Source organism: Myotis daubentonii, chromosome 2 (assembly GCF_963259705.1).
Source record: "Myotis daubentonii chromosome 2, mMyoDau2.1, whole genome shotgun sequence".
In the NCBI taxonomy this organism is placed as follows: Eukaryota; Metazoa; Chordata; class Mammalia; order Chiroptera; family Vespertilionidae; genus Myotis; species Myotis daubentonii.
This window is the reverse complement of record NC_081841.1, coordinates 136,711,777-136,732,242: the sequence shown is the minus strand read 5'-3', so window position 1 is coordinate 136,732,242 and position 20,466 is coordinate 136,711,777. Positions and strand designations below refer to the sequence as shown.

General features: G+C 43.6%; 1 protein-coding gene across 5 annotated transcripts in view; it reads right to left on the bottom strand.

The window, feature by feature from the left end:
• The window catches only part of ENOX1 (ecto-NOX disulfide-thiol exchanger 1), a 611,845-nt gene that overhangs the window by 7,004 nt on the left and 584,375 nt on the right, over positions 1-20,466 (bottom strand). For all 5 annotated transcript variants that reach the window (XM_059684703.1, XM_059684702.1, XM_059684704.1 and 2 more), the window contains one exon: positions 8,269-8,354. In XM_059684703.1, coding sequence (XP_059540686.1) covers positions 8,269-8,354 — 86 coding nt within the window. The remainder of the gene's footprint in view (positions 1-8,268; positions 8,355-20,466) is intronic.

Genomic DNA, 20,466 nt, shown 5'->3' with positions numbered 1-20,466 from the left:
ACAGCAAGCAGATCATGGGGAATCTTGTTTTCCAGGGTTTTTTGACCTGAGATTAACTAATTTCAACCGCAAAGGCAGCAGAAGAAAGGTAGCTGCCATTTACTGAGTCCTCGCTGTGGACAGAGCACGGAATGAGTGCTTTATGTGCATTATCTCATAGAAAGTTTATTAAACAAGCAAACAAACTCCTCACTTGCTGGGAGAAAGAAACATAGAGGTAAAAGTTTGGATTCTACTCCTGGCATAACCATTAAACAGCTTCACCACCTTGTCTAAATCACAAATCACCTTATCTTTTGTGTGTTTTCTCATTTGCAAGACAAAGAAATGGGGGGGAAAACTCACTGAATGATCTGAAGACTTGGATCTGAGTGCTGGCCCCACCATCTTTGGGCAAGACATTTAAAATTAATCTGCCCACTAGGGTTGGGACAAAGATTTCAAACTGAGAGGATGTAGTAGGTCTTTTGGATACGTTAAGCACAAAACAAATGGCAGCCAGCACTTAGCACTTACTGTGTGCCAGATACTGTCCCGAATGCTGTCTATATATTGTCATTTAATACAGAGGGTAAAATTGAGGCACAGCGATGTTAAATAAGTTGTCCACGGACACACAGTGAAGTAGTGAAACTGGGATTTGAAATGTTTCTGAATTCTTATTTTGAATACCCAATTAGCCATTCCTCAGATTTTGACATAGCTAGAAATTAATATCATGGAAATTAGTGTCCTCAAAAGTAATTAACTCTAAGTTGCTGTTCGTAGTGCACAGTGATAGCCTGACTCTGCCTTGAAGATGTAAATAATGTGGACAGGGATGTGTCACAATTATAGAACAGACCAGCTCAAATGAAAGTCTATCTAATATATCCATTTAATGAGGCTCTCAGCTGAATTCTGGAGTATTTCCTTAAAGATGTTTGTATCTCATGCCAGAAGAAAGTTCAAGGAGAAACTGCTTTCAGGTTAGGTTAATGGTTTTTAAACATTTTCCAAACCCAAACAAAATAACCTTTGTGACATATTCCATTTTGGATTTTCAACACAAATTCAAGAGAAAATTCAATTTGTCCTCCTTTTTTACTTTATGGCCAAAGAATTTTTACTTTACAAATATCTTCACTTATTTCATTTCCATTTTCTGAAATCTCAGTTTCCCACACATCATGCATTTGGTGGTCTAGAAGGTGAGGAAGGTTGTCATAACAGTTTTATTACCCTCATACCCAGCTGGCTTTTGTTTCAAGAAACTAGGGGCTGTGTATTTTCAGCCTTTGATGCTGTCAGAGGGCCCTCCCATCCCCGTGTTGCTTAAAAATTTCTAAGTCTAACATATATTCTTTTAGAAAGGATTAATTTTCTCTAATTTAAAAAAAGAAGAAAAAAGGAAAGATAAAAAGATAATAAGGAATAAAGGCTCCATGTGTCAAAGGGGCTTGTGTGGTTGGTAATTTGTAAGGTCTGCTTGAATTTTTTTCTGATTTGTTGACTCTTACCCAAGTTCACTGCCTCCTTGCCAGGTTTCTAAGCACATGTGTAAATTGACACGAGCAGACCTGAACCAATTTTATTATAAGGATGGTTGGCTCTACATCAAGTAAGGGGAGCCGAGGGACTGGGGGTTCTTATCTGAGGCAGAGAAGGACACCAGCATAGGCTTTGTCAAGGCTGTACTGTCAGAGCAGCTGATTGTAAACCGAGATTTCCTTCCACAGGGTAAACTGACTGGTTGCCTGTAGTGCACAGTTTTCACATCCCTGGGCAAAGCATGGCCTCAGCACACAGATACATTTGCAGAGAGAAATACAGGAAGTGGGTGTTGGGGAGGGAAGGGAGTGGGAGATGGACATAGGAAGGAAGTATGGAAGAAATAAGGAAAGAAGGTAAGTGAGGAATGAGGAACAGAGGAAAAGAAAAGGAAAGAAGAAGGTAAATAGAAGGAAACAATTAGAAGGAGAAAAGAAAAGACCTGAATGGAAAAATGGGAGAAGAAAAAACAAAGAAGGAAGGGGAGAAAGAGGAGAAAGGGAAGAAATGTGGTAAGAAGAGTTAACATGTCCCAGAGGGAAGCCACACGGATAAGCATGGATTCAAGGATATTTCCCGTTAATAAACATGACTCAGTAATTTCACTCTTCTCTAACTCCTATATCACTAAATATTTGTTTGCCCAACTTAGCACTTCATTAGTTCATGTCTGATTCTCAAAATGGTTTGTAGATATTATACCATTTCCTCAAGTAGACCACAAGCTTTTTGAGAGCAGGGTTCTTACATTTCTTTTGTTCTCTGGCCATTCCCTGTTCTTCCTAGTCCCTAGGACAGTGCTGAGTTTCTGAAAAGCAGCGAATTACCTGAGCATTCACTGGATCCCTGGTAACTGCCAATTTCTCTTGCTATAGGTGAGCAACTGTCTTTTTTAAAATATATTTTTACTAGAGGCCCGGTGCACAAACATTTGTGCACTCGGGGGGGGGGGGTCCCTCAGCCCGGCCTGTGCCCTCTCCCAGTCTGGGACCCCTCAGGAGATAACGACCTGCTGGCTTAGGCCTGCTCCCCGGTGGCAGAGGGCAGGCCCAATTCCTAGGTGCAGCCCCTGGTCGGGCTCAGAGCAGGGCTGATTGGGGAGTTGGGGCACCGCCCCCTGTCATGCACAGAGCAGGGAGGATCGGGAGGTTGCAATGCCAACTCAGTCACACTCAGGGTAGGGCCGATTGAGGGGTTGGGGCACCACCCTCTGTCACACTCAAGGCAGGGTCAATGGGGAGGTTGCGGCACCACCCCCTGTCACTCACAGAGCAGGGCCCATCAGGGGGGTTGGGGCTCCGTACCCTGTCACGTACAGAGCAGGGCCGATCAGGGGGTTGAGGAGCTCCCCCCTCCCATCACTCACAGAGTAGGGCCGATAGGGGAGTTGGAGCACCACCCCCTGTCACACACAGAGCAGGGCGGATCAGGGGGTTGGGGCACCGCACCCTGTCACACTCAGGGCAGGGCCGATGGGGAGGTTGCGGCGCCACCACCTGTCACGCACAGAGCAGGGCCAATCAGGGGGTGGGGTGCTGCCCCCGTCACTCACAGAGCAGGGCCCATCAGGGGGGTTGGGGCTCCGGTACCCTGTCACGCACAGAGCAGGGTCGATCAGGGGGTTGATGAGCTCCCCCCTGTCACACACAGAGCAGGGCGGATCAGGGGTTTGGGGCACCGCACCCTGTCACACTCAGGGCAGGGCTGATGGGGAGGTTATGGCTCTACCCCATCACACACAGAGCAGGGCCCGTGGGGGGGGGGGGGGTTGGGGCGCCGCACCCTGTCACACACAGAGCAGGGCCAATCAGGGGGTTGGGGAGCTCCCCCCTATCAGGCACAGAGCAGGGCTGATCAGGGGGTTGGGGCGCCTTCCCTGTCACGAACAGAGCAGGGTGGATAGGGAGGTTGTGGCCCCGCTCCCTGTCACACACAGAGCCGCAGGGCGATCAGGGGGTTTGGGCGCTGCCCCCTGTCACGCTGATCTTGGTGCCGGGAGGCCTCGCGGCTCCGCTGATCCTGGTGCTGAGAGGCATATTACCCTTTTACTATATTGGATAGAGGCCTGGTACATGGGTGGGGGCCGGCTGGTTTGCCCTGAAAGGTGTCCTGGATCAGGGTGGGGGTCCCCACTGGGGTGCCTGGCCAGCCTGGGTGAGGGGATGATGGCTGTTTGCAGCTGGTCACACACCCTTCAGGGTGGGCGTCCCCACTGGGGTGCTTGGCCAGTCTGGGTGAGGGGCTGAGGGCTGTTTTCAGGCTGGCAAGTGACTGAAGCTCCCAACTGCTCCTTTTTTTCTTTTTTCTTTTTTTATTCTGGGCCAGCTTTAGCTCTGAGGCTTGGCTCCAGCTCTTAGGCCTTGGCTGCTAAAAACAGGTATCTGGTTTGTTTGGGCTCTATAATTGAAACACTGTTTCAACTCCAGCTCTGAGATCCCAGCTGGCTGAAAGCAGGTTTCTGGGGTTTTGTTTAGCTTCTATATTTGTAACAATGTTTCAAACTGCAAGCTCAGAGGCCGGCAGTGGCAGGCGGGGAACGTTGAAATCCTCCATCACTGAAGCAAGCAAGCCTCATATTCGCTTCAAGCTACCTGGCTGCCGGCTGCCATCTTGGCTGGCAGTTAATTTGCATATCGCCCTGATTAGCCAATGGGAAGGGTAGTGGATGTACGGCTAATTACCATGTTTCTCTTTTATTAGATAGGATTGATTTCAGAGAGGAAGGGAGAGGGAGAGAGAGATAGAAACCTCAATGATGGGAGAGAATCATTGAATGGCGGCCTCCTGCGTGTCCCTCACTGGGGAATCAAGCCCACAACCGGTCATGTGCCCTGATTAGGAATCAAACCATGACCTTCTGGGTCATAGGTCAAAGCTCAACCACTGAGCCATGCTAGTTGGGCAGCAACTATCTTTTTATTCTTTATGCAGCCAAATGGAAGTATTGTTACTTCCAATGCTTGTCATATGTCATAAATTTTCCTGAGGTGCTGTGATATCTATAAAACACATTCATTATAGCCTGTCTAAGCAACAGAAAACTCATTCAATCATTAATATATTGTGACAGGTAGTTATTTAGGAGAACATACATACTATTAAATATACATACTATTAAAAATTACTCAGGTGGGCAATCTTACCAACACTACTGGGAACATTTCATCTACCCTTTTCCCTAGCCACAGTCTGGGAAAGAATGCTCTCCACTTAAGGCTGATATGAATCTCCTTGAAACTGACCAAATATTTTAGTTTTGTATTTCAAGAGGTATGCTTTTTTTGTGTGTACAGAAATGCAAATGGTTCAACCCTGTGATGGGAAATGTGCATGTGTCCATGCACCACCATACAGTGGTCTCATGCCCAAATGACAGGCCTTTCTAAATCCTCCAGCATCTGCAGCTATGTTATGTCAAGTCTGGTTTTCAGAATCAAAGCTCCCACTCAGTGGGCCTTGGGAAGAGGTTGCAGGTATACACTAGTAGAACGAGCAGCCAGACACACTTGGAGAACTGGGTCTTAGTCTCCAAAAGCATTCACAAGTTGGGGGAGGGGCAGAGGGATCTGTCCCATTGGCCATAAGAAAGGCATGTTCACCTGCTAATGCTCCCCTCCTTGCTCCTTAGGATTGAAGGGTTCCGGGCTGCTGTGGGAGATTCTCTGTATGGATCAGAAACCATTTTCCAGATGGTGCTGCCATCTGAAGAGCTAAGCTGCCTGGGCCCAGGACATGGTTTTTGACTCAGCACAGCTTCAGGGAGCCATGTGCCCCTACTGCCTTTTCCCTGTCTTCCTCGGAATGAATTGCTTATTGGTCATATGTTATTGATACATCAGAGCTGAGTGAATGAGAGTGAGTGGTTTAAAAGCAGCAGAGAAGAGAAAGATATGCAATTATCATTTTCAAGAGCAGGAATAATATTTAACTGGAAAATGGTCCATTATCGGGTTACAGAGTTTTAGGGAGCCTGTGCAATTTACCTGGCCAGGAGAACTTAAATTAATTCCTGTCTCTCCTTCCATTTCTCATCATTCTTATACCTGTGTGTGGCCGTTGGGGAAATCCTAATAAAAACAAGCTGCAGGCTGGATTGAACCTGTTTTCCTTGCTGTCATCAGCACTGGGATAGGCAGAATCTAAATGTAATTTTGCAACATTTGTGGTGATGGCGATGGTGTCCTATGTGAAGGAAACTGTTGGTCCAAGTGGAGTCTTTAAAAAGCTGTCCTAATGCTCTGGTTTCTCTTCAGACCGCATAAATCTTTCGCCTTTTACTAAAAAGCTGTCCTACTGGAGTCAGCACCCCTCCACCCCATGTTGTGAAGGGCAGGAGGAAGCCACTGCCTAAATGCGACACGGACCAAACCTTGTGTGTGAGGCGGGCGGGGGGGGGGCACCCTGGGGCCCTCGAGGCAGGTGCACCAGGCCGCCGCACTGGACAGCCTCGGCATGAGCGGGCTGGCTGTGGCTCTGGCTCCGGGATTATGAGCCTTTCGCAGCTGGTGCAGGGACAAGGCCCTGGTGGATGCTTAGCCGGCAACCTTTCATTATTTTGTTTTCTGCTTAAAGCCCTGAGGATATGGAATCCCAGCATAGAGCAATAATTTGCTGTCTGGATTAAAAAGTCAATATCCTTTCAGCTTCACTGGGATAGAAAGAATATTTAGTTCAATCACTAGCACCCAGGAGTTTTTAAGTCAGAGCACTTTTTCCACATATTTTTTTACCTTGGGCACGAGAGAAAGGTTTGACAATTCTCCTGAGCATTTCCTTCAGGAGATGGAGGGCTGTCTGGGGGAGACCCTGTGTATTTCGTCATTATCTTGTAAATGAGAGTACCAGTCTGAGATGCAGTGGAATTCCCTTTGACCGATTCCCTTCCTGGAAGGCCCATCATTTGATGACCAGAGACCAGGTACGTGAATGCTCTGCTCTGAGATGTCTGAGGAGACCACACAGGCCTCACCCGACAGACACTCTGTTTTGAGGGTGAGAATAAAACAAGAGCTTCTACTCCACCAAAATAATTAATTATTTATCACCCCCGGTGATTTTACACACGCGCACGTGCACACACAGACACACACGCGCACGCACAAACACACACTTCACAGATGCACAGATCAGCAACCCACACTTGCTGGAGCAGATGGGACAAGCGCCCTGGAATTCATCGATAAAGAACAAGTGGATTCTTTGGCCGTTTCAGCTCACACTAAAACCCAACAGCTTCTCCACAAAAGCTTCCCACTTAGGATTTCCACACGGGGGGAAAGACATCAACAATACAAGGGAAGACAATGGCAGCAATAGGAATAATCTCTTGAGGGCTTATTCTAGGCCAAACACATTGGTGTGAGCAGTATTACATTTAATTCGCCAGGCAAAGGTAGTGGACATATTAAGGAAGAATGGTATTGGTGAAGGAAGAAAAAAAAAGCAACAAAGAAGCCTTTCAAAGCGTTATTTCAACAAAGTGACATCTCCAGCTCTCCCCTCCCATTCATGTGAGCTAAAATGAGCATTTTCTAACACCCCCCTATCCATAGGAGGGGAGCCCACCAAGAAGACACATTATGACTCTGAACTTCAAGAATCCTACAGCCTCCGCATTCCCTTTCACTCTGTTTGGTCTACCCTATCACCAGCTGTGAGAGCATAAAAGGGCATGCATCTCTGTGACTAAAAAATACTTTTTATTCGAGATGACTTCTCTCAAAGGCAAAGAATAAGCCCTATTAGAAAGGTCAAACAGTGGTGGGATCATGAATTGGTAAAATCATTTGAATCAAAGTAAGAACACAGTGTAGTGATGTAATTGATACTGACCATAGTATATTTAGAATGACAATGCGTGCATTTCAGGGTCAGAGGACTGCCGGCTGTGCTCCTGGTCCTACACACCCCGTGCTCTTTGCGGTGCTCTATGGAAGAGCTTCTTATTGCCATTTTTTCTTCCCAGCAGGACGTTTAACAAGCTGCTCAGTGACAGGCCCTGCCTCTCGGTTTGATTCTGTGTCCATCCCTTTCCAGGGCCCCCGCAGGCAGTACTGGTTAATGACATCACTTTATTTCGCCAGGGGCCCTCTCATGGTTCACCGGAATTCCATACATAACTTGAGCTCTTGTGCCCCTTCTCTTCGGGCACACAAACACTGCAGTGGGCCAGGAGTACAGCAATTTGCCAATGGAAGAAACAGCCACAGAGAAATGAGGAGTGATGTCCTGACTCTGGAAGTGACCCTGGAGGGACAAAGCTGACTCAATGGTTATTTCTGTCATTTAGAGAATAATGCTGAAAAACAATCGTTAATACAGTTTTCTTGAGAGTCATACCAGATCTTTATGTTATTTGAGGTGATTTTTCCTCTCTTGTGTGGAGTTCTGTGAGAACATGGTCTAAGGATAATGGCCCATTAGCTACCCTGACCTGATTTCTCCCTTGTTTTGGGAACTTTTCGGACAACCTGCAATTTTAAATCCCTCATATGCTTTTTAAAGTAATTTGGCATCTGATGAAAAAGTCACTGTCATTTTGGATAACTGCTCTTCTTTCTACAAGACAAAAGTGAAAAGAAAACAACAATCTGCCCAAAACCCAGGTCTTGTAGAGGAGAAATGCTGACTGACCTCCATCGGTTCGTGCACCCCTAATGCAGCTCACAGGCCCCCCTGCAACCAGAAACTGACATGTCAATTCCAGCAGTGCAAGTCCCCTCAAGAGAAAGAATTTACCTTGGAGTCCAGCTGCTGCATGTATGACCAAAGATATTCTATATTGGCTCCAAAAGGATGGACATGAAGAAACGTTGATATGATGCCTGAATTAAAGAGACAAATATTGGACATTATTAAGAGGCAAATAAGAGTCTCATCTATGAGATGACATGTCATAATGTCACCTAACTCCAATGATGGTTTTGTCAGGCTAAGTTATTTATGGTCTTGCCATTTCTAACAAGCATTCAGTAACAGCCACTCTGAAGACAGTCACAGTAACATGACAGACAGAACTACCTCATGGATTATAGTAGTTGGAGAAGCTAGAGCCCGAGAGACGATGTAGATGAATAAAGGTATTGCTAAACAAAGGCTCCTGGAAGCATTTCAACTACCAATTTTATGCTTGATTTACCAATATAAAATTGTAGTTATTAGAAGGATAAAATTATCTCTTTTCTTTCCCTCGGTGGACTTTGTTGTGTGAAAAAGGCTCACACAGCTGTGTCAGAAATTACGCTGCCTCAAATTTCCCTGATAATTATAGCTGCTAGTTATGAAAAGTATTTAATCCATATTTCCCCTAACTGCCACTGAAGGAAGCATAAATCCTGTCTGAAGCCTTTGCTATTGCTCCCTGGTTGCTGCTGCTGTTTGAAGGGAGCCCTCTTGCTTTCTCCTCTCTGCTGTAATTTACACGATCATTCAAAAGGTCCAGGAATGGATGGTTTGGTTGGAGTCTGATTATAGATCAGAAGGCTTTAAAATTAAATAAATAAATAAATAAATAAATAAATAAGAAGGCTTTTCTAACGTGAAAAAAATCAACTGTCAACACTGTATTGATAAATGAAAAACTTGATGTTGGTCTCAGGGCTGAAGTACTAGCATTGCCTTTCTACTCTCCCTGCTCTCACATACAAAATCAAAGTAGAGGACATGAGGACTTTGCTTCCATTTGTTAAGAAACCGTGTTTGGATGACACTTGTTTAGTTCTCTGTTAAGCAGGCTTTGAGATGACTTAAATCAGAGGATAAGCCCTCACATTGTTTATTTGGAAGCTTTGATGCTTGAAAGCCAAAGCAAAGGGACGCCCACCTTGTATGAAATGAGGTCAGGGGGAGCCCTAGACAAGAGCTCCTCATTCTTATAGGAGGGCACCCTGTGAATAGCCAGTGACCGTGGGTTGCTCTGGGGTAGGCTCTCATGGTGCCCTGATCGCCTGTGTGATACTTGGAATCTCTGGGATGCCTGCCAGTTTATTCTGAAGCATCTGGATAAGCGCCCTCAAACACCTGTCCTCAGAACCCTGCTTTTAGGTGGGCTGTATTGGTTTGCAGTGAAATGAGGAAGATAGAAATAATTTATTACATTTCTCCATAAAGCTCAAAGCTCACTTTCAGAAGTGGATCTGTTTTTCTTGAGATATTAAAGCCCTACTATTTTATTCTGAGACCACAGTCTTCCTTTTTTTTTTTTTTTTTTGCTAAAATGTCTTTTTATGAAATAATGGTGATGATAAAAGGTAATAATGGTAATATTAATATCTTCAGGTGGCAAATCGCCATTTTTAGTGTACTTAGTTGGCATTGTTTGGTTCCCCTCCTACCGCTGGGTGCATGTGGGAAGGGCCAAGCTGTACATCCATGCCGGCTTTTCCCAGCACCAGGCCTGGGGACAGGTCAGCAGAAGTCCCAAGTCACCCCAAGATGCACCGCCCCTCTCTCACTCCACCAGCTGCCATTTAGGCTCAGTCACTGAAATAGCTGCATGAGGTAGGTTCACAGTGTGTCGCCAGGTAGGGGTGAGTGGTGTTCACCAGACTGTTAGCAGCTCAAACTCGGTGACAGCGCTGGGCCTGAGGCCACTCAGCAAATGTCTCCAGTTATACCAAGTCTTGCTGCCACCCACCGGGTGCTTGCACACCTTTGTGTTGGTGTGGGGTCTCAGGGAGTCATCAGGGGAGGCCAGCAGAGAGTGGGCCTACCCCGATTAGTGCTGTTTAAAGATCATCAGGTCTTGTGGTTTGTCACAGGGCCAATCCCTCCCACTCCTCTCTTTTTGTCTTGTGAACTTATAAACTTTTTTGTTTACCTGATGAGAACAAAATATCAAGTTGTACATTCAGTTTAGTCAGTGCAGTATTCTCTTTGAGTTGAATGAGAAATGGGATCCTACCAGAATATACTTCCCTTCCTCAGGCTGCTTGGAGTTTCATTCCACACTGTGTCACACTGTATAGTTCTGGCTGAGATTAGCTTCCCCTACATCCACACTGGTTGCTAGTCTTCTGGGAAGCCCGGAAAACTGTGGGTCTATCAGCTCACTGGGGTGGGGTGGGGATGGGGGGGGCGGGGGAGGAGCAGCCCTAGGATGTCCAGGAACCTTAGCACTGCCGAGGAACAGCTATCTCTCTAGAAACCAGTGGAGGCCTGACCATAGCCAACTTGAAGTATTCCGGCTTCCTATAGCAGCCCATTCAAAGGCTCTAAGGGAGTAGCAGGAATGATGCTATGTGAAATCTGGGTCTTCCACAAAGCCACAAGGGCACAGTTGTCTGTGAGCAGTGCAGAGTGATAAAGCAACTACGGGAAGTGGAGAGAGGGAAGACTGTGAGTCAGTGGCAGAAGACTGATCAAACACTTGTGGTTTGAGCTGATGGTTCTCAGCACCTTGAGATTCTAAAAAGCTTAAAGTCCAAAAAGGAGTTTGGTCCACTTATTTGGTAAGTACTCTATTTGGGCCTTTCAGTAAATTTCTCCTTGTATCTGAAATGGCCTTGGAACTCCCTTGTTTATCCAGAGAAACTCCATGTATTGTTTCTTCTGACAAGGCACCTATAGCATAAGTAGCCCCTCTCTGTGTTTCTGATTTTAGTATGAATCACATTTCATTGTCATTAACTGCTTTCTTTCTCACTCATCTATGAACTTCTTGAGGTAAGAGATCATCTTGTCACCATTTCTTTGCTAACACAGTTCTTGTCATATGGCAGGCCAATAATGCTCAAAACGTGGTCCCAGAAGTGCCTGCTTCAGTATCACCTTAGATTTTAGTTTCACAACACACAGAAGCTGTGCATGCGTGGCTACAGATTCTGCCTTTTAAACAAGTGCCTAGATCAGCGGTCACCAACCTTACAGACCTCACGGGCCACCAGTGGTTCGCAGACCACTGGTTGGTGACCACTGGCCTAGATAACTCCTTCCCACAATGAGGGTCATTTTTACAGAAAGTTCTTGACAAATGTCTGCTGATTTATTGAGATGGGCATTTGGGTCTGGAAACAAGAGTTAGGTCACCTTTCATGTGAGGTTACAGTAAGAGGACAACTGTCTATGAGGAAGTGAGCCCTCACAAGACACAGAATCCACCATACCTTGATCTTAGACTTCCCAACTTCCAAAATTGTGAGAAATGCATTTGTTGTTTATAAGCCCCCACTCCACTTCCTCCAAAAAGATTTAGGTCAATGACTCATTCTTTATGGTCAGTAGTTTCTAGAGGAGAATACACTCCCCCATTTACTTTTCTCAGGCGCAACCTAAATATAGTCTCAACTCTATTCACTGAAAACATCAAAACATCACCACTCAACCTTTACTAAGTGCATGTGCCTACATTGCATTCTACTTCCTAATACCCAGGTATTAGGGGGAACATTCCAATTCAGATGTAAACTGGTCTGTGCAGATGTGTGAAATCAGACAGTGATGGAAACCATGGTGGTGGTAGGGGGAGAGCTTGATGTAAAGAAGCATCTTGGTTACACATAATATGTATGTCCTGATCTGCAGAGGAGCCGGGCATATGTAAAGGGTGTGCCTGAGCGGGAAGACCTGGAGGATGCAGCCAGGCTCGGGGAAGTTCAGAAGAACAGATGTTTTATAAGAAGAGTTATTAAGAAGGTTTGGACTGTATCTGGATGGGATTTACAATGATGACTGGCAATGACAGGGGGCCCAGGCTGCTGGGATTAGAAATCTATTGTAACAGAACAAATTAAAAAGCAAGAGAAGTTGGAGTGATACAAACCCAGAGTTTGTCTGTCAACATCTCTTCAAAGCTATTTGTCTCTCAATAAAAAAATTTTGACCCATTTTCCTTCAAAACAATAGCCAGTGGTTTCCAGCCAAACACAGCTCCAAAGCTTTGGTGCTAAATCAAAAGTATTGACTCATTTTATCTCACACAAGTTCAATGCATGCCAAAACCAACATGTAGGCCATATGTGAAATGAAGAAAGAGTCATAGCATAGGCACCAGGCAATGTCAGGCTGCTCTAATGTGTCGTGGGATATAAAATGCTACGCTGCTATGCCCCCATAAAAATGCAATTCTTTTAGGTCCAATTATATGTCAACCTGTCTTCACAAGGAATGATTGCAAAATTATCCACAAATCACAATAATAAAGTGGTTTCTAAGGGCCTATCTCCTTTAGTTGAATTGGAACATAGCACTCTGTCCCATTAACTGCCAAGCAGAAAATCTGACAGAAAGTTGGAACTCCCAAGGGAGTTAGGATTCAAATCTGTAAAGCTCCAAATAATGTTACCAATGAAATCCCACTGCTCTTCTGTGATATGTACCTAATTGGTATGGTTAAAGACTCCAATTTTATAAAAATTGTCATTAGAATGTCTAGAAAGAATACATACTTTTGCTCAGATAAATTAGTGTCACAGATCATCACTAATAACTAGGATCACCTGTTGTTGGGAAGTTCTAGCCCTAGTTTTTGGTGTTTTTTTTTTAAATCCTCACTGGAGGATATATTTTTACTGATTTTTATGGAGAGAGAGAGAGAGAGAGAGAGAGAGAGAGAGAGAGAGAGAGAGAGAAACATTGATCTGCCTTCCATATGTTTCCCAACTTGCAGGGATCAAATCTACAACTAGGTATGTACCCTGACTGGGAATTGAACCTGCAACTTATTTTTTTCTTTTGGTGTATGGGATGATGCTCCGCCAATAGAGCCACCTGGCTGTGGCCTGGGCAAGCCTCAGTTTTATGTTCTCTGTAGATGGAAGCCATTTGAGTAGCTTATTTCTCACTCCCTCTTTACCTTATAGGCAATTAAAACAATCAAGATTTGTGCCACTGCATTTTTTTATATAACATTTGTCTGTCTCAAAAGGGTATTGAATTATCTGAATATAGTCACATATAGCATATACTATAGGCATCCAGATGTGATGAAGATTTTGCCAATAAGTATTTCCAATGGAGGGCATGTTTTTGCTGTGCTCCTGGCCTTCCAGACTGACTGAGTAGGCCCAATGTCTTCGATATGGGATCTTCTAAGGGAAGATCCAGGGAAGTTGCTAATAGCATTCCTGACTATAGACATATCAGAAGTCCAGGAAACTCCCAAAAATTCTATTTATAAATATTTGTTGGGGGGGGGGGGAGTAGCTCCAGCACTAGAAACTCTTCTCTTTAACTAGGGCCAGAGTAGTTTGGGACACATATTCTGACATTCTGTCCCTTTCACAGTTCTTATCTAGATCCTAGAACCTGTAGGAGAGGTCTTTATTGTCCAATATTCAGGTATCTACAAAGTATGAATGGCCAAAGTCATTTAGCAGAGGGACTATTTAGAAGACTGTGTAAATAAACTGTGTTCTCCAAGTAGAACATAAAAGGAAAAGCTATCTGAAGTGAGAGGCAGAAAATAAAATAAAGAAAATAGAGGCCCATTCCCATGTTTTTTGAAACTTAAAGTGGTCTGTATTATTCAGACTTAAACAAAGAGGGAAAGTGCACTGCTGGTCATCATGGGCTTTGCTCAGACCCTAAAAGCATCATGGGGGAAAATCACAACTTTGTCACACTGAGCTAAAGAGAAACAGTTGTCAGAGTTTGACATGTTTTCCAATAGAAGAAAAATCCAGTTGCTAAATCCATATGGGTTCATTTTGGGTTCTTGGAACCTGGTAGCACATCAGCATGTCTTATGAAACTGGTGCACGGCATGTTATTACAGCTGTATATCATCAGAGAGAAAAAATAATTGGTTTTCCTTGGAGTATCTCTAAGTTGATGTCATATTCAATAACCCTGTAGTTGAAAAATCTATATATGATGGATGAAGTTTGGACTGTCTTCTGAATTTATTCCTCCTGTGCCAGCTTCTCAAGCCCTGGTGTACCTGTCATTTTGAGGTGAGTGTATGTGGCATTTTGAAAATGCAGCCAGGTGCTCCTCCTGCCAGATAACGACCTAGAGAAGAACAATGTGTCTCATATGTACAGCAGTCTCATTCTTCACTCGTAACCGTGCCAAGGAGGAGCCCACACTAGGCCCAGTGCCAAGGTGCAGCTGGAATCAGTGCTGTGTCTGCAGGAGTGAGAATGGCAGCTGCTCCTTCTCTGGATTTGAGGACGTGGGAGAGTCTTAAACACAGTGGCTTCTAAGGTGGGGTTCCAGGCACGTCACCAACACGTCCTCAGCAAGGACTCCTCCTTGTGAGGATAAGTACCATTGCTGGATCTGCTGCTGATGATATCAAAAGAGAACTTTTAGAGCTTTGTCTCTGGTCCAGACAAAGAAAAAAAAAATTAGTTGTATTTGGTGGGGCAACTGAATGGTTTTTTTAAAATTTTAATTTCTATTTTATTTATTTTTTAAGAGAATCTTTATAAGAGCTTATTTAACCTAAACTGATGATATAGGCTAGGGAGAAAGATTTCAAATGCTTTCTGACTGAATTTTTTTAGGTGAAAAGCAACTTCCTTCTTCTTTTCTCTTCCTCAAGGGGCAGTTTATTTTACTTATTTGGATTAACAGATCCAAATGGGCAGGCTGAGAAGCCTGGATTAGACTGTACTGGAGCAGCCTAGCACTGGTATTGATGTCCGTATATGGGCAGTGTGGGGTCCAGAACAAGTCACCACAAGATGTGCTTCTGTGCTATGCAGATTGTTTGACCTAAAGGCAACATTAGCCACAGGCTCAGGAGGAACTTCTGCCCCAACACTTAGCTACTTAGAAGAAACTGAATTATAGTTTTGGCTCATAAGAGATTATCAGCCATAATCTTTTCAACCCACCTACATGGCAGGGTAAACTTTTATTTACTAAACGTCTGCTCTTCCTATCCTGCGATGACCCTTTGAAGACTCCAAGGTGCATTACATCATCCCTAGCTCAGGATGTCTTATATACCTCAACCCCCCTTTCCATCTGTCAACCTCTCCTGCATGTGGGGTCTCTGATGCTCTCATATGCAAGGTTCCCACACATACATTTGTATTAAATTTGGTTACTTTCTCTTCCTGTAAGTGGGCTGAGTCACCTCTGAAATAGGGTTGCTGTTCACTTGACCCCCCCCCCCCCCCCGCAAAAAACACACACCACACAATCATACAAATCAACAGGTTCAAATCTTTGTTCACTTTAAGAACACTCATGAAACTGCACAGGCCTTCAAGGGTATGCATATCCGCAAAGACACCGAAGGCTGTCACTATACAGAAGATGTGTGCCATTCCATCGTTACAATGGTGGAGTTGGTAGGTGTGCCCAGGCCAAACACTGGGGCTGGACACAGGGTTGGTGGCCCAAAAAGAGTGCTGCATTTTTGCTGCTTAAAAATGCAGAGAGAGCACTGCTGAGTTTATGGGTTTAGATGTAGGTTCTCTGGTCATGGAGCACATCCAGGTGAACAAAGCTCCCAAGATGTGAGGTAGAACTTACAGAGCCCGGGGGTGGACACATGAGTTCTCCCTGCTACAGTGAAAGGCCTCTTACAGAAAAGAGCAGACTGTTCCTAAACCAGAAGAGGAGGCTGCACAGAAGAAAAAGATGCCCCAGAAGAAACTGAAGAAACAAAAACTTATAGCCTGAATTCAGCATGAAATGAATGCTAATGAATGAAAGTAAAAGGGAAAAATTTTTTTTTGTCTGTTATTTTCTCTTGTTAATCTGTCTCATGTCTATTTGATTATTAGACCAGCCAGAAGAACCTTAGGGATAGAGGAGTTTGTTCCTCCCTAAATAGTTGGTCTGTGGCTGGAGCCTCACACTTACCCATGAGGCTGCTGCAGGTGAGGGGTTCCTGGGGCGTCTGACACAGGCCGGCAGAGGCCCCAGCTACACTTCTTTAAATGGACTAAGGGAAATGGGACTTTGGAAACCCAGGAATATAATTCCACGGAAATAAAACTTTCTACCTGTGGGGGCCTCCAGACATGCTTATTCCAGCAGTACCCCAAGAACCCCACTCCCACTAGCAATGGAGAAAGACCACCCATGAACACTTTTCTCTGATAACAAAAGCTCCAAAATATGGCCAGGCAGAAATGTGGGCTGAACTCCATTAATGGCTATCAAACTGCTGCTAGCCTTCAAAGAAACTGTAAGCTAAAATGACAATAGCTATTATGAAATTAGCTATTATGACAATAGCAATTAGGAAAAAAAATGAATAAAGTGAACTAAATAAAGTGAACCTTGATGAAGTTAAAACAAAGATTTTAGCTCAGCACTACCAAAGGCTGAATGGGCCAAGGTGATCCCTAGTTGGTCACCTAAGATTAAAGGCTCCAAACAAGTCTGCTTGGAGTGGAGAAATTTAAAAGACTGTAAGGAAGAGATTGCAACGAGAAACCTGACCAGCAATCTCTGTGGGCAACAGTCAGGCTGGTTAAATGATACCAGATCCACGGTCCCTTGGCTTGACCCCTTGCTGGACTCAAAGCCTTTTTACTCAAGAGTGGGTAAAATGATCAGGAGATTGAAAAGAGGAATTCCCAGAAAGCCTTTATATGGGAATTCCTGAACTGTGGTACAAAAACCCATCGGTGAAGTCCTGACTCAGGCTACAATTAGAATAAAAGAATATGGACATGAAAGGATAAGATTATGAAAATTGAAATTGTAAGAGTGAAATGCTTCCTCTCTCTGGCCTTCAAGTTTGCTAATAGCTCCTGCTGTGCATATGCTAATTAACTAGAGCAGCCCCTCTGTCAGTGAAGAGGTGGGGAAACAAGCACTAACTAATGACTCCAGAACCAACGCAGATCAGCAGGTGTCAATGGGCTGACCAAGAACAAAGGGATTTAGAAATTTTGTGCTTTTCTCCAGCTCCTGGCTTTCTACAGTCCCCACCTACCTCTTCATCACCCATTCTCTCTTCCCCTGATACATAAGATGCCTGAATTTTTAGCTCTCTTATTTGCCCTAGCCGGTTTGGCTCAGTGGGTAGAGCTTTGGCCTGCTAACTGAAAGGTCCCAGGTTCATTCCAGTCAAGGGCACATGCCTAGGTTGTGGCCTCGACCCCCAGTGGGGGACTTTCAGGAGGCAGCCGATCAATGTTATTCTCTCTCATCATGGATGTTTCTATCTCGCTCTCCCTCTTCCTTCTTCTCTGAAATCAATAAAAACATATTTAAAAAAAAAAAAAAGATGGATTTGAGAATTAGTTCTCCCATCTTCTTGAGCTAGGCTTTCGCAATCAATAAACCTTTCCTTGCTCTGAAACTCTGATCTATTGAATTTGGCCTTTCTTTTGAAACACTGGGCACACAAACCTTGTACTGGTATACAATGTTTAAACAGGCTTTATGTTTTAAAAAAAAGTTATGTCTCCTGGCGGGTATGGCTCACTGGTTGAGTGCTGACCTCTGAACTAGGATAGGAGATCACGGTTCAATTCCTGGTCAGGGCACATGCTCAGGTTGCAGACTGGATCCCCAGTAGGGGTCGTAAAGGAGGCAGTCAATCAATGATTCCCTCTCATCATTAATGTTTCTATCTCTTCCCTCTCCCTTCCTCTCTGAAATCAATAAAAACATATTTTAAAAAAGTTATGCCAACTTTGGTTGATTGCATCTCTTTTACTTGATTGCATTACAGAAAAAGACATTGTGTCTCATTGGGGAACCGGGACATAAAGGCCATCAGTTCTTTCTTTGGCTATCAGAAGGAAGGCTCTAGAACAGTGATGGCGAACCTATGACACTATGAACTCATTTTTTCGGTTGATTTTTCATTGTTAAATGTCATTTAAATATATAAAATAAATATCAAAAATATAAGCCTTTGTTTTACTATGGTTGCAAATATCAAAAAATTTCTATATGTGACATGGCACCAGAGTTAAGTTAGGGTTTTTCAAAATGCTGACACGCCGAGCTCAAAAGGTTCGCCATCACTGCTCTACAAAGTAGTAACCTTTGTACCCTCTTGGGTCCAAGGACTTTTAATAATTCTAGAAATGTTAGGTTTGGTGGAGCAATTGAGTTGATATCCTTCCCCAGGGAACTGGCTTTCCAGGTCATTTCACTATAGACATTCCCTTTGCTGAAGACCACATTTCACTTGTGGTGACCACATTCCATTCTCTCCCCTCTGGGTATGCATAAAGAAGTCTCTGCCCAGAAAAATCCCGCCCAAAGTCCTTTAAAAGCTGCTGACTCCCCTCACTGGGTGCTGGAGCCATCCAGGCCCAGCCACCTAGTGTGTGAATGATCAAATAAATTCGTAATCCCTCACCACTCTGGCCTCGTGCTTTCCTCCTTCGGCGACCTAACAAGAAATATTTACTATGTGCCCCAGCTGAAACCTGACAATATATTTGAAAGGATTTACCAACTTTTTGATTAGAAATTTGGCCGAATTGGAAACTAATGCCAGGGCCTGATAAGAAATCTACCTAGGGGGAAAGAAAGCTTCCAAAAATGGGTGGATGAATTTGTCAGTCCTCTGCCAACATTTAGGTGGCGACCCATTTCTTCAGGTATTACAAAATAGCTGTCCTTTTTATTTTCTACAAATGAAGTCTTTACAGGGCCAGAGTTGTGTCTCTAGAAACAACTCAAAGCCTACCAATTCCTTTTTTATTCCCCAAACCTACCCTATTCATCTCAAAAGGCTTACAAATATTGGCTTTATGAAACCAAAGTCCTTCTAGGTGCTCACATTTCTTTCCCTGTACCTTTGAGATGTAAATTCTAAGAACTCTTATCTGGGCCATCTTTTAAAATACAAATTTCAGGGAGGTAATTCTTAATAAAAGAACAGTCATCTGAGCAGATCAATTTAATATACTCAAACTGTTTTTTGTTTTTTTTCTAAATTAGTGACGTTTGTTTTATGGCTAAAAGATCTCTGTGTCTGTATGTTAATGTGTATTATAGCATTTTCTACCTCTGCATGGTATTGTTGACTTATTTTAAAAGAGCTCTATTATATTGCTTAAACAAGCGTTTATATGAAAATTCTTAAAAATATAATAAAAACTAACCCAAGTGCTTTTCAGAATCATGTGATCTGGAAAAATATTTGATATTAAAGTTAGTTTTGAGTTTAATTTGTATGAATAGGCATATCTCTAGAATCATCAGCATTAAATACAACTTTTGTTCTACCTGGGTTTATTAAATAAGTTGATATCTCTGTTGCAAGATTTATCAGCAAAAAAATCGGTTTGATGAAGTTTTCACAAGTAATCTAATCTTAATTGTTAGGAACAAGTAAATTAGATAAATGTAAATAGGATAAAGGTTTTTAGGTGAACTCTTCAGCAATAATTATATTGTTAAAAGTTGTTTCCTAAATCTCTTTGGTAACCTGAAACTATAAAGTTTTGTTAGCTACCTAAATTAAATGATGGATAGTCATTGACTGCCTAGGCCCTAGACCAGCCGTGGGCAAACTACGGCCCGCGGGCTGGATCCGGCTTGTTTGAAATGAATAAAACTAAAAAAAAAAAAGACCATACCCTTTTATGTAATGATGTTTACTTTGAATTTATATTAGTTCACACAAACACTCCATCCATGCTTTTGTTCCGGCCCTTGGGTCCAGTTTAAGAACCCATTGTGGCCCTCGAGTCAAAAAGTTTGCCCACCCCTGCCCTAGACCATTTCCAAATAAAATCGAATAATGAAACATTAATTACTGAACATAGATTTATCTACTTTCTGCTTATTATAGAGGAACTAAAGCTATTTGGGTCTGATATCATTGTAATTAACTAGTTGTTAATAACAGAAAAGGAGCAAAGAGAAGACCAAATATTATAGGCATGTCATTTGGGCAGCTTCGCCAGGAAACTACAACTTCACACATCCCAGGGATCCGATGGAGGGGAGATAGTCACATGCCCAGTAAAGTTGGGGTGACATAGGGAAGGTACTTGTTTGTCAGTCACACCTGAGAACAGGTCATTGGGCAGAATAGGCTTGGCCACTGCAAGGGCTTAA